Raw genomic sequence first — 14,911 nt, 5'->3', positions numbered from 1 at the left:
GAATAAGGAAATAAACCGTTTTTTTTATTTTACGATTTTGGAAACTCAATTGAATGTGAAAAGAACGAATGATTCCATAGCGTTTTCATTTCTTATGTCTGAATTGAGAATAAAATTAACATAAAAAAATAAAAGTATGAAAAATAAGCAGTTATTTGGTTTTCGTGTTGGATACATAAATGAATAATGAAATAATCGTTTTTTAATTTTCCAATTTTGGATTTTGTATTGAACATGAAAAGAACAAATAATACAGGGATCTGTAACAACTGTGCTTTTGCTACTATGACAAGACAAAAATGTCTACTGTGAAAAAGGCATATATAAACACAAACAGTAACTTTTAATATTTACTGAACATTTAACTTGACATGCTAGCTACTAAACTAGACAGACAACTAGCTAGACAACTGTAGACAGAAGTGGTATGGCTGGATGGGACTGAGTTTAGGTACAGACTTAGAGTAGTTAAGGTTGGACCTGATCTACATCTACATTCTCCAGCGCCATCTTTCAACTGCAGTTTACTTTGTTACAGTATAACAAAGCAAACATAGTAAAAGTGTGCTTTTCAGCTCTTTTCAGTGTATTCAAAAGAAAATGAGCATTACTTGGCCCCAAACCATTCTAACCAAAAAATAGTGGCCATATATCTGCAATGCTTGGTTTAAGGGGCTTTCTATAAAGGCCATGTTTTCAGAACATACTGAAACAGTCAAAATCAGGAAATTTGGAGTTAGTGAGAGATATTTAACATCAGTTCAAACATTTTTAACATTTTTGGTGCCCTGTTGTTTAGCATTGATGGTTCATTAGTGTACTGGGATGAGTTGCAGAGGATAATTCTGATGTTATCGTGCAACAATATAACACTATACTATTGGGCCATTTGCTCTCTTAGGCACTTAGCATAGAAGTTGACATGCCTCAACTAAAAATGCCAGGAATGTAAGCTGGTCAAATATGTGAACATTTCTTAAGAGTGTTCATGCATTAGGTGCAAGGAAAATATTAATAATTCAGAACAAAATACTTTTAAACTATACCAAATACACTTCATACTATATATGTATTCCTCTCATATAAAAACAGATTTTTACCATGACCTTACCTAAGGTTTTGAGGGGCTTCTCCAAAGAGGCTACAGATTTCTCTGATTTGCTTCAGGGCAGGGATCACCCATTTGTCATTGGTTCGTAGCTCCTCTATAAAGCGATCTATCCACTGAATCTTCTGTGTGTCTCTGTCCTGTGATTGCAAAATAAAACATCCTCAGCATTTTGAGTTAAATACGCCATCAGTCGGTTATTCTGCATGCCATTCACTTTTAAACATATTCACCAACAACACCCCAACATGTACCTGGGAGCAACTGTAATCCAATATCTTGATGTGAGCACTAAGAGCCTGGTCCATGATGTCTACAGGCACATCATCACTGTGTGCCAGGTTCCACAGCAGGTTTAGGACCTTGTGGGCCATCACCCCATCCTTATCATCCTCAGCCAAGCGCCGGATAAGCTCCAGCAGTTTTTCACGCTGCTTCTTGCTGGCATTGGTCCAGCTTGCCTGCACAAGAGGAGCAACCAATTCCAGAGGTTATAGTACCACATATGTTGTTGTAACACATTTGTTGTTGTGATGCAACAACTTAACTGTAATGTGATTAAGTCATGGTAGAATGAAAGGGTACAGAATACTTTTTATAATCTGTCTAATTCGACACTTACTCACCTTGAAACAGTCAAAAAGGTGATCAAGCTGCTCTGGTGAGAAGTCCCACGCCAGCTTGGCCAGGAGGTCATGGACGTTCTTCACAATGGCCTCATGTTTACCAGCCTGCAGATATACAGAGACAACAACCCAACTGCTGGGTTAACAAAATACCTTGACTGTCCAACCCCAGATGTCTCAGCAGTGTCAGGGAGACGCTGCGGTGTGGACAACTGGCGATTGACAGCGAGGCCCTGTACTTGGCAGCAGCAATCATTTGGTTTGTAATGTACAATTGCATGGATTTGTACCATGTCCTTTGATTGGGTGATCTTTTGAAAACAAATTTAACAAATTTACATTTTAACTGTAATGTAATATTGCTGTAGGGAAAATTGTGCCAGAAAGTGCCTACTTTGCCTCTAATCTGGGTGTGACCAGAACCGAATCTATAGCGGTGAGTGATCCCAGTGCTTGGTAGACTGGAGGGCTGATGCTGAGGATCATTTGTGGCATTTGTACTCTAAATACTTAGATGCAGTGTACCTGTGCAGCCCAGATGTTGTCCAGATCCTGCATTGTAAGAGCTTTCTCTTTGATAACGAAGCGAAGGATCTTCTCCAGTTTCTCTACGTACTGCGGCTGGTGCAAACTGTCCCTCAGCACGATGGACAGGATGTGGTTCTGCTGGATCCACTCCTGAGGTAGAACAAGGAGACACAGAAAGAAAAAGTGGACTTTAGATAAAGAGAACTCTTTGATGCAAAGTACAAATGTTGAGAGCTGAGCAGTGCTTACCGCCATGCGCTCAGCAGTCAGCCATTCCTCCTCTTCGGGGTTATGCCGATGAGTGTAATAAGACACACTGGAGATCACCTTGTTCACTTCATTTAGTGCATTCATTTTGCCGTTAAAAGAAGAAATTTGCAATAACCTGGTAATAAAGAGTGAGAGTTTAATTAACTTCCGATCATATTAAAGGCGTATAATGATAACTGCATTCAAATTGTCCTTACTCTGATGATAAGATGATGGAACAGACATAAAGACATGATCTTGTGATACTCACCTAAGAATCATTTTTAACCTAAAAATCTCTAAATTCTTCACGGTCTCCTCCTGCCCTGGTACACGAGAAGCCAGATTCTTCAGAGACTTGATTATCATGGACAGTGCGTCGTTTTTGGCTTCATTCTTGGCCTCTTTCTTCAGCTCCTCATCTGTGAGATTCTCTAGAAACTGGGGAACCATCTCGATGACTGGAAGGAAGTACTTCTTTACCGTGTGCAATGTGAGGAACTCGTAACACTGGCCAAAAGGCCTATAACGCAGAGAACACAAAGTCAGTTCACACAAACTTCCACATTACACTGAGAGCCCATAAAGTCCATTGACATGTTGTAAAATATTTTGCATTTTCACTGAACAAAAGCCTCACTTGATAAGTGCAGCGATGATCTGGACGTTCAGTGCTTGGCCGCTCATGAAGCGATCGTGCAACATTTGAAACCCGTTTAACGTGCCAAATTTGTTTATTAAGTCCACCAACCAGCCCTGTGAATAGAAAAAACAAGTGAGAAAAACACAGACGTTGCATTTAATTAGTTGATTGAGAGGTGGTTTCACAAATTTCCCTCAATGTTCATACAGAGATTTAATTTCCTCAAATGTCAAAAAAAAAAAAAGTTCCTAATTTTTATCCTCCAGCCAAGTTTCAACCCTAAAAAACAAAACAGCAGCAAATCTGACTTATTAGCTGGACTGTGGAACCCTAAGTAGTCCTGGGCCCCTGCCAACAGAGGCAGACAGGCAAGCAGTGCTGCAGTACTGTTCATACTGACCCCCTGCCCACGCTGTGTTCATCAATCTTTCACTGTAAAATTCATATTCTCTGGTGTATCCACCTTCTTTATACAATCTGCTTTCTGACACAAGCACTAAGTGTCTTATGGACTGTGAGTTCCATATTTTTCATTATCAGGCTACTCCAGAGAGGGATTGTCTTTGTTTCAGAAGGCCCCTCAGGGTACGACTAAAATGCCCCTCTATGGATTCTGTCTCGGAGGAATAAAGATGGGCCAACTGTCCTCTGAAGGAAGAAAACAGCCTTTTTCCTGAATGCCTTTTCTTGACAAGATGATTTTTAAATTTGATAAACATTCAAGATGTAATAGAAACTAATTTGTTAGATCTTGCACAATCTAGACTGTCGTTAGTGTAATATAGCCATCCATCCGATAACAAAATGTAGGGCTAAATGCAAAAAGGTTTGGTCAACTGTTGCAGTGGCCACTCACCTTAGGAGAGCGTGGGTCTGGTGGTCGGGCGAAGAGCTCATCGTCGGCCAGCTGTGCTCCAGCGGGGACAGTCTCAGAGGGCCGTGTGCCATTGTAGATGTGGAACTTGCAGTGAGGGTTGGTGGCCATGGCCAGCAGCTCCAGTAGAGGGAACCAGTCCTGAGAGAGCTTGGCCACACACAGCTCCACCAACCGGTGTGTGTTATTGATAATACACCTCTGTGAAATAAGGTTTGTGGGTAGAAAGAAAAAAACAGTGGCATATTAACCATTTGACTATAATAGACAGAGAAAGAAAGCAAGAGTGGGTGAGAAAGAGAATTCCAACTGGAAAATCTTTCCTCTGGAATACTGTGATCCACTTCTGTAAGTTTAGTAAGTGCATTTTGACCTGGAAATTCACACAGTCTGTGCCTAAATGATACCTTTACATTAATACACTGTACCTGGAAATATGAGAAATACTATGGATTCTGCTCTATTACCTTGCAGTCAAGCGAGCCTTGATAGAGCAGCTGCTACAGACTTCATTCTTAAAAACAGACTACCTGTCAAGTCTCACAATTTACTCTCAAGACTCAAATTTTGGTGCCTATACTGGCATCAATTTTAGTATGCCTGCCAATCCTATCATATCATAATCATAAAAATGACAATCGAGTGCCTTTTCTGCTTGGCTCCCGACTGGTTCACAGATCTGAAGGAGCCAGATATGAGTAACCAATATGGGACTGACTCATCACAGCAAAGAGGCTTTCAGAGATGTCAGTCCTGTAGTTTACAAGAATCTGGTTGATTCCTAAACATTTTTTAGTAACTAATGAAAATAAACAAAGCAGCTGTGGATCACAAAAATAAGTAAATATCCTGTGTAATGTACTAAAATAAAGTTTTAAAAAAGTAAACCTGGCCACCAGTGACAGAAGAAACAAAGACGTTTTGCTCCTTTACATCCTTGTCTGTCTCATTGGTTTATTGTGAAAAGGTTCCAGAGATCAATCTCCCTAATACAACACAACAGCCAGCCTCAGCTACTTCTAACAAAAAGATCATTGATCACTGCTGACGTTGCCTCTTTCCCTCAGCTCTAAGTAAACCAAACAGAAAACTCAATTTACAGGCGAGAACCAAGTCTGAACAATGCATACATCCAATGAGATAGGGGCAAAGATGTCAAAGAATTAGAATAAATAAAGCTAAGACGACTATGCTGAGTCATGCCACTGACAATGATATAGATGTCTGTCAACCTTTCATAACACCTTTGATCCCTTCCACTTAAACCAGTACAGAGTAGTTCTGTGGGAACTGAAAGCGGGGTCAAATTCCAATGATGGTCTTTACATCTAAAATTGAGCCTTAATACGTGTTGCACACACCAGCCAGATTTCCTTTCATAAAACTGAAGAGAATAGTTTGAAATGTAATATGGGTTGATTTGATTATTTTATTTGAATAAATTAAACTCTGGACTGTGAACATCAATTCCTCAGCTTAAAAAAATCCAACAAGCAACAATGAAAACTCACATGAATTTCAAACTTCCAGCCACTGACGGCCTCGTCTGTCAGGATCTTTGTGAAGGAGATGGTCAGACCATCTCGGAAAAACCTCTGACATGCCTCACACTTCACATCCAGTCCTGCAAGTAAAGATATGCCTCATATAATACCGTACCATTCATATAAAATGTACACAGAGATGCATTTCATTATCTTTAATATTACTTTGAGACTAAACAGAAGGACATTAAAGACAAGATTCTGGGCATCATCTGTAAAAGTTTCACTTTATTTAGAACATTCTGTATATTCCTACCTTTTTTACTCAGGTCAATAGCAGCTTCCAAAAGAACTTCTAACTCTCCTTTTGGCAAAACTGGAACGACCCAACGAGGCCTGGGAGAAAAAAAATGTAATTCAATAAATAACACTGTGTGTGTACAAAGCTTGGATACTGTACGGATAACGAGCACCCCAAAGACTTCCATTTACCCTGAACCTTTCCTCTGTGTGTGACTGAATGTGAAGCCAATTTAAAGGATGCACACAAAGTCAATGGAAAGACGTGTAAAAGTAGGTTCATTGTGCAATGACTTGATGAAACCGGGTTTGACTTCAGTCAAAAATTTGCATTCATCACAAACGGACTGAATCTTGTAAAAAATAAAGGGTCAGGAGCAAACTGCTAATTGGTATACTGACTGTTTGTCAACAGACTGATTTTAGTAAGTGCAACAGCCTTCACTTATTGAGAACAATTTGCCTCTCCCTTTATCAGCAAATCTGCAGTGAAACTCACTTAAAAAGGTACCCTGTGGAGTTTTTGACAACTACTAGGGCTGCAGAGCAATATTTCTAGGAGCGGGGCCACATTTAGTTTGTATCTCGAGCGCTGAAGTAGCGGGTGACTGAGCACGCCGCCTTTCTGTCAGCAAGTGAGTAAATACCTGTTGATCATGTCATCCAGCTTGGCTAGGTCAGTGTGAGGGAAGGCAGGCTCCTCCTCTTCCAGCTGAGGGGGCCCATCCCCCTGGCCCTGCTCATCTGGAGGGCTCACTGGAGAGTTCTCATTAGATGAGTTAGGAGATGATGTCTAGAAAAAACACAGACGAGTAAAAATCAAAGAATTGACCTCTGTGGATGTTACACTTGATGCTATGTCAGACCAGGTATCAAAAGCACTTCAAAAACCAAAGTCCTAGAATTCACATCATACAACTAACCAGATTCAATCCTTCAGATTAGTTTTGTCTCTGTGTTTCCATTAACATATGGAAGATATAATATGACTTTGACATGAATAGAAAAGACCAAACAAGAGATGGACAGTTTTGTTTCATCTGACATCAAGTTCAAATTAGTGGTTGACCGATATGGGTTTTTGAATGGCCGATGCAGATATTTAGAGAGCAGGGGTGCACATGGTGATATATAATGCCGATATCAAAGCAAAGAAAAGTCATATAAAATTCTGTTCTACTCTTTTCATTCAGGCATATGTTTACAGCAGGCTGCATAAGAGTTATAGTGCAGGCTCAAAACCAACTTTATCTCCACCTCCCCTAAAAGGGGGAGCACTGACACACTGACACGACTACCTGAAGATGAGTTTCAGACATTTCTTGTTTATTGGCCCTGTGAGCACAGACATCAGCCAATGCCGGTTGTCTTAAATTGCTAATTACTCGGCCTGATTAATCTGTCTATCACTCGTTCGGTTTTCAACCAACAGCATCATTTTATAGGTGTGATGTCATGCGGCAAAGCACCCATTTACAAGACATACGAGCTGTTTGTTAGCCCACTGACTCTCACTGTCACATCATTAACTGAAATGGCAGGCTGCTCTTCAATTAATTTGTGTGCTCTTCTGGTCAATCATGAGCAAGCCTGTGCAACTGCAGTGTTTTGATGGAGCACAATGGAGCATTTCTGATCACTGGTGTACCGGAAGAACATAAACAAAGGATCAGAAATAGTCATGGCTTTATGTAGCAGAGGCCAATCCATCAAAAAAGGTGCACGGTCCAGATGGAACTGACTTGGTGGCCTGTGAAGTAAGAGCGGACCTTTACTTGCTGTTATACTCTATACACCTGTTTCTATAGTGACATATAGCAATGGAACGGCAAGGCCCACTTCCTGTATGGTATAGGGTTTCTATTGTTCTGGTCACTAAGTGCATATGCATGTAGGTATAAAGAAGCAGGTGTCTCTCCTGAAAGGCCTTTAAACAGAGCCATTCAAGTCATTATACTCATAGTATTTGGTTTAAAGAGAAATGCTCTTTTCATCCTAATCTGCCTAGAGGAAACAAAAAGTGAGGGCTGACATGGTTGTGTTAGAAGTAAAAATGTGTTAGTACGTGGGTGTATCTCTGTTACGGTGCTGTCAAATAGAAACTTTGGAAGAAAGAGTGTCTGAGAAACAAAGGCAACAATGTGCATCTATAAATGTGCATTTAAGCACCGATGTAACCATTCCCTTCTTCATTTCTTTCCTCGTCTAACGAGTGTGTGTGAACATCAGCGGTGGTGTCAGCAGCTGTGTATGAGAGAGTAAAAGAGGGATACACATAATCGAGAGAGATGCACAACTGAGAAATATGAAATGTGGGGGTGTGTGGTGAAGGCTCCTTCTGCTTGGCTGACCTACATAGGCAGCTTGCCTCTCACGTCTCACCACGGCTCATCTCTAACCAACACAGGCCTACACACACACACACACACACACACACACACACACACACCACACACACACACACACATCCTTTATCCATCACTCAGGAGGCTCTGTTCATTGATGCCTCGCCTTCACTCTCTTTTCCCCTCTTTTCCGCTCCCTCCTCCCCTCCCTTTTTGTCCACTTTGGCATCTGTGTGTGGTTAGGTACGAGCAATATCTGTTAAAAAAAAACTGTGCTGCAGTGTCTGGACTAACCAAAAAAGTGTTCCTTCTCCATTTACATGTTAATTTAATTACATGTGTCTATAGTTGGAAAGGGGGTGTGAGACACATGTAAAACACATACAAGATGACTGTGAATAAAAGCCGGAGCCAGCCAAAGGGAGAGACGATCAAAAATATTCAATTTAAAAGGACAACATATTGTGGATGTACTGACAGTAAGGAAAGGTGTAATGTTGTGTATTAGTTGGAAAGATGATGCTGACCTGGTTCTGTGGCAGTGGGGGTTGGCTCTGAGCATCAGGTGCCTGGCCCTGGCCCTGACTGTCATTGCCCCCCACCGGAGAGCCACGCGTGGTGGCCGTCATGCTCGCCACGGGGCAGATCTTGGCAATCTTGGCCTCTTAGGGAGCGCTGGCCAGGAGGGAAATTACAGCCACCTCAGCTGTAGAGCAGAGGGAAGAGAGCCCGAACACACGAGAGAGGGACACAAGCACCTGGAGATCTGGATGTGCCGCTGAGACCATTGCATAACCTTAAGCAGGGAAGAAGGGGTAAAGGTCAGACGGGTTAAAGAACTTGTAATACACAAGCAAAATAGGTTAGGTTTTAGTCTTACACAGGAATGACCATGGAAACCAACATCTAAAAGCACAGCCCAGTTCTGAAACCACTTTCTCTCACAAGCTACCGACCAAAAGTTCTGTATTCGTTGACCAACGAGATGCGCTGTGATGCTCCTGCCAGGCTGTGGAGGGCTGATACAGATCACTCTTTTCTATGCTGTTCTCAAATTCTTGATATCTCTCCTGCACCTATATACGTAGGTCAAATGATATTATACACAGACATCTTTACATATTTGTCAGACAGGAGACAATGCTGCAGTGGGCAGTGGCACCACCAGCCTGTCTAGCCTTACAATAATCATGCTGTCTCAAACTTGGCCCAAAACTGGATAAGATGCTTTGAGGCACTTCTGAAACGTTGGCCACCCCTAGGGAACAAACTCTGATACACCCAAAGAGTAATCCTGCAAAACCCTCGTTTCAGTTTAACTCTAAATTCTGTCGAATCATGCTAACTTCGGCTCCCATAAGTCAGTAGGAACAAGCAACCAGAGGATACTGCCTGCCTGAATCCATCAAGCCGACCACAGTCCACAGCACCATCTCAAATGTGTGTGAGGGCAGACATGGACACACAGAGCTGGGTATGGAGACAGGGAAGCCATGATGGATTGGAAAGTGAAAACACTGTTTTACATTTGTTTTAATTGTTTTTCTTACTGTCATGTTGAAATAACACTTATGTAGTCATAACTAATGACTATTATCAAAAGTCTCATTAGCACCTTATCAAGTCATACATTCCCTCTTATAAACTATGCACTAATTTGTGAGATGGGGTGATGACTGCCCCAATAAACCATAACAACAACAAGACAGTCTCTGAACATCTGCTGAATTTGTTTACTGCAACCCGGTCTTATTTTTTGAGTTAATTGTGAGATCTGGGAACATGGTGATATTGATACATGCGGTCAGACGGTTCAAACAAGCCAGAAGTTTGGCCAAATGATCTAACCAACTTTATTTGGAAACCTAAGCTGTTAGAAATATTCCCTCACTCCAAAGGAAAACTGTGTGCACACACCATGGATATAAAAGGAGAACTGGACACAGTGTTGCATATGAAAGTTGCTCACTGGCGCATGAAGCCAAAGACGCCACTTCCCGCTGTAAAGAAATCACCTGGTTGAATGCATACCAAATACGTATGGCAGCCGAGCCGGCTAACTTCTGGTTTAGCCCTTTGCTAACCTGAAAGCTGATAAATGATTTCATTGCACAGCTCTTTTCTAGATCTGATCAAACTCTCATAGCGACAAGCCCTTTTATGGCGGCTGTCACATTTAGTCTTTACATGAGCTGTAATTACACGGCTCGGCCACTATGTCAAATAAGTTTGGGGGTCTTCCCTAGTGCTTGATGCACCTGTGGTAAGTAATGCAGGTCAGAGTTAAGGCAGAAAGTTGATCTGCAGACTGTGAATGTTTAGCACAGACAGTTTGGGTAATACTAACACTAGTAATCCATTTCTTTTACAAAACCATTTGTCTAATCTGGACATTTGTTTAAAAAATACATGATGGTTAAAGCTAATGATTGGAGCGTACCACATAACTGCAACCCTTTTTCTGGTTTTATTCCAGTCAGGTGAACTTTGTTGCATATCATACCCCCTCTTTCCCCGTGTTTCTTTCTACAAACTATGACTTTAGATACAGGCTAAATACCAACATAATCTTTAAACCAACAAACAAAAACCTGCATGATAGTCTGACTGCACACATTTCTTTTTGTCAATGTGAAGGCGTTCCCAGATCAGCAATTAACTTATTACCAAAACGAATGATGGAAACTAAGACCCAGGTTGTACAAGAGCAGAATTTCCCTTTAAATGTCAGTATGAAAATCAATAAAACATGATACAGCCTGCCAATTTAGCACTTGGCATTTGACAGTCTGATCAACAAAATATCATATATCTGGCATCATCTTGCATTTCAGTCTAAAAATTTCATACCTCAGCTTTCATTACAGACAAACGTTCAAATAGAATTTGAACTAAAGGTTGTCTTTTTTCTGCATACAAAAAGGTGCAGACATCAAACTAATGCAATCTGTTAATAACGTTAAGAGTGGTAGCCCCATGTATAGATAAATATATTGTGCTCGGATAAATGAACAATTATAGACCCACAAATGATCTGCTGTGACATGTGGTATCAATACATTAGCACACATGCTTTCATATCAGCAGAAAATAATAAGTCCAATAATAATGATAATATTCTGAAATAGGTAATAAGGCGTTATTAATTGGTTCCTGTTTAGTACAATGTCCAAGACTAACCCTTCAACAATCAAACCACAATTATTTAAAAAAAAAAAAAAAAATCAAGAGAACGGCTGGAAGACACAAATTAGCTAAATACAAACTCAATGTCACAAGATAGGATCGGTTATTTATATTATTATATTCAGCACCACTGTCAGGACTATCTACACCACACCGTTCAGTCTTCCAGTCATGAAATGTCTGTAAATGAGGAGCAAGCTATAGAGCGAGAGGAACACGACCTGATGGCGTTTGGACAAGTGGAAAAACAATCCAAACATGATCTATGCAATTTAACCATCTGAAAGCTTCAGTGAAGTTGACAATCACAATATAAAGTCTGAACCTTTGTGTAAGTCATTATGATCTCAAAAAGCATCTCATTCCTCTCCACTGTGTCTTATGCCCAGAAACATCAATAGTACCCTAGATCAACACATGACAGGAAATGGGAACAGAATTAAAGTGTAATGTTTGAAGCACATTATACCAAAATGACATACAAATAAGACAACCCAAAACAAGGGAGATAGAAACATCATTAGGAACCATAACGGCTGCTGTCTTGCCCTCTTGGAGATGACTGACCAGCAGTCTGCCTTACAATAAGTGAATAAGGATGTATTAAAGTGTTTGTTTGGTGACCATATATCTCCTTAGTGATTAATGTCCTGAGATATGAACTGGGTGAAACAAACAGTTAAAACGTATGTTTGGTGTATCTACTGTTATGGTGTTTTCTCAGTTTAAGGGTAGTGAAACTAGATTATTTCCTATTTACAGGTGGCCAGAGACATCTGCTTCAGCATCAGCCATTTAGGTTGCAGCTGTCATTACAAACAGCACCTTACATTGCAGTCATTATTATTGGCAAAATCTGACGAGTGTTTCTGGCTTGCTGAGAACGAAATGTCACATCATGCATCTAAAGCCCCTATCAGTAGCTGACTGTTTACTAATGGGGGTGTAGGGTGGGTTACTTTCATGACGCACAAAAAACATAATGTTGTGTTTTATCAAGTGTCCAAAAAGTCACACGTACGGTAACAACAGACACCATTCAGACAGGCGAGGTACAACTGCGGCCTTTTGGGCTGAACCGGTATCACCGGCTTTGAAACGGTAACGTTAGTGTTATTAAAAAAAAAAAAAAAAAAACATCTCATGGACGAAGAAATCGGTCATGTAAAATGACGCGCGTTACCTCGGAATATCTTCAAAATTAGACCGTCCAGATGCACATAAAGTACACGGTGACATTACGTAACTACCACCACAAACTAGCCCCGTCAACAAGCGTTAACAGCTGCTGGTTTGGTTAGTTAACGCCTGCTGGTCGCTAGCTGCGGCAACCAACGCTAGGTTAGCCTGCGAGGCGATCCGCCCCGACAGCGGAGCGGCGACGGCCTTGTCGTCCAAAGCCCATTGCAGGCCTCATTATTCGGTCGGGCCTCGCGTTATACTTGCCCAGCAAACCGTTGCTACATAACGGGGGGGCTTAAGCATACAGAGTGTGGTTAATAACTAAAATCAACATCGATCTAACGCCACTTTCCCCGGAGTTATTGTTAACCAACCGTGTCCTCGTACCGCCGTTTACAATGAGCGCTGGTCGAGCTAGCGTGCTAACGAGGAGCCGTCTAGATAAACAGTCAACGTTAGCTAGCCGTTAGCTTGCGGGCGAGTAAATACCCGAAGGTGCATTGAGCTAACGTTAACGTTTGTATTTTACCACAGGCTTGCTGCTATGACTCGACAACTAACTAGTTTTCCCATCTTTAAATCGGAGACTCTTCGATTGAGCTTAACGCCACTTTGCAGCCGTTTCAGCGGTCAGAATAAGTTAACATAGCCAGCTATCTTTGATAACGTAAAATATGTTAGTGACAGGGGAGTCGTCTATTTCCTGAAATTTAGTCAGTGTGTTCTGACCTGTATCGTCTAACGCTAAGTTGCAACTTGGCCAAAAGAAACTAAAAATAACACATTGGACGCCAAAATGAAACTAAATGTTAACAGCAGCGAGGTTTAGATACCGACAGTATTAATGAAATACAAAAATTGTGTGTGGAGGATAACCAAATTCCATTAACTTGTAAACATGAGACGTTTAAAGGAAATGGTCCTCTCAGTCTGTAGACAGGGTCGAGGACCATTTGCGGGTAGCTAGCGCTAGCTGGTCGTCAGTGAATCTAGCGGGGTGAAGCTAATCAGACTTCACATACTGTTAAGACCACGAATTGCAGTGTAATCGCGCTGACATTGTCAATGGTGCAGAAAGCATTAGCAAACAGATAAAAAACCGCCAGCAACTGAACAACACAAGCAACACAAATGCAGTAATGTTACCTTGCATCCACCACCAGCTGACGCTAATACTAGCAGTGGCCAGCTAACAATCACCAGCCAGCCTACCGAGCTAGTTAGCTAACAACTCACCAGGAATTTGATATGACTTCCCCCTCTATTCACGGGCTACGTCCAGCCTTGAACGATGGTGTCGTCGTTTATTACATAAACGTGGCCTATATCGGTGACAGTTTCGCAGGACACAAAGCCCGTTACTAGAAAGATCTAATTCCTACGTTTTCTCCTCTGCTTCTGGGTGTTTTTCCTGCGTCACCGGCGCGGTAACAGCTCCCTAACTCTATCTAGTCCGATTTCTGCTGGGGCTTGTCACTTCGGTCCCAGCAGTCACTCACAACTTGAATCAGTTCAACATGGCGGAAGCGCAGTCGGACACAAATGTTGCTCAGTAAAACAGGCCAGACGACTGTGTGAACTCCAACAGTCAGCGTTATCTGGGAGCTCGTTTGCACCACAACCGATAGCAGCTCAGCAAACACAACACCCGCTGAATGGAAAGGGCATAAAACCCATCTCAATTCTGATAAATGACTCCGACTCCAGCAAGGACGTCCAAACCGTAGTTTGATTAAAACCAGGCGTAAAAAACTGAGCAACCCTACGCACTGGACTATATCGCCTCCTATCGCACGGGGTGATCATAAATCGATACTGATCTTACCAAAAACAGCCAACAAGCAAATTCAAACGTACACACAAACGGACATTTCAGCACTTATATGAGAGAACGTGTGGTTGGGAGAAAATATAGACGAGGGACTGTGTTCATGGCAAATAAATAAACTGGTTGATGGTTCATAAACCCTTTTGTTACTGTTACTGGTACGGATTAAAGGAAAGGTACATTCCTAAAGTGATTTCAATGTAAAGGTTGGGGGGTGGGGGGGGGGGAATTCACGATCCTCTCTGTGCAAAAAAGTTTTCCTCAGCTGCCACAGTTACAGGAACAGGAAGAATAATTACAGCAAGCAAAACCTGTTTCAGTATTCAAATATGGACCTGAAGATGATTGTTTTTAGACAGACTTGAAAAAGTGTGAACACATCCTTTAACCTGTATGAAGGCCATAGGCCAAACATACAGGTTAAATTATTGTTTTATAATTGTGTATATTACTTGACCCGGTCACATCCACACAATTACACATTCACACCTGAAAGCTGCCCCATACAACAACAGTTCACAACCACAGTTCAGACTGCAGCTTTCCACTGAGCAACTT

At 41.5% G+C, this 14,911-nt stretch overlaps 1 protein-coding gene across 1 annotated transcript in view; it reads right to left on the bottom strand.

Annotated features, from left to right (window-relative positions):
- Positions 1-14,255, bottom strand: part of usp9 (ubiquitin specific peptidase 9) — a 37,173-nt gene extending 22,918 nt beyond the window's left edge. Inside the window, exons 1-13 of the mRNA XM_035677164.1 lie at positions 13,762-14,255; positions 8,685-8,953; positions 6,460-6,605; positions 5,829-5,908; positions 5,540-5,652; positions 4,011-4,229; positions 3,152-3,267; positions 2,783-3,034; positions 2,512-2,647; positions 2,260-2,412; positions 1,735-1,839; positions 1,363-1,569; positions 1,112-1,248 (exon numbers count right to left, since the gene is read on the bottom strand). Coding sequence (XP_035533057.1) covers positions 1,112-1,248; positions 1,363-1,569; positions 1,735-1,839; positions 2,260-2,412; positions 2,512-2,647; positions 2,783-3,034; positions 3,152-3,267; positions 4,011-4,229; positions 5,540-5,652; positions 5,829-5,908; positions 6,460-6,605; positions 8,685-8,786 — 1,766 coding nt within the window. The 5' untranslated portion in view covers positions 8,787-8,953; positions 13,762-14,255. The remainder of the gene's footprint in view (positions 1-1,111; positions 1,249-1,362; positions 1,570-1,734; positions 1,840-2,259; positions 2,413-2,511; positions 2,648-2,782; positions 3,035-3,151; positions 3,268-4,010; positions 4,230-5,539; positions 5,653-5,828; positions 5,909-6,459; positions 6,606-8,684; positions 8,954-13,761) is intronic.
- Positions 14,256-14,911: the final 656 nt, after the last annotated feature.

This window comes from Morone saxatilis, unplaced genomic scaffold (genome assembly GCF_004916995.1).
Source record: "Morone saxatilis isolate NCDOM2014 unplaced genomic scaffold, NCSU_SB_2.0 Contig5, whole genome shotgun sequence".
Lineage (NCBI taxonomy): Eukaryota > Metazoa > Chordata > Actinopteri > Moronidae > Morone > Morone saxatilis.
This window is presented reverse-complemented; position numbering and strand designations above follow the sequence as displayed.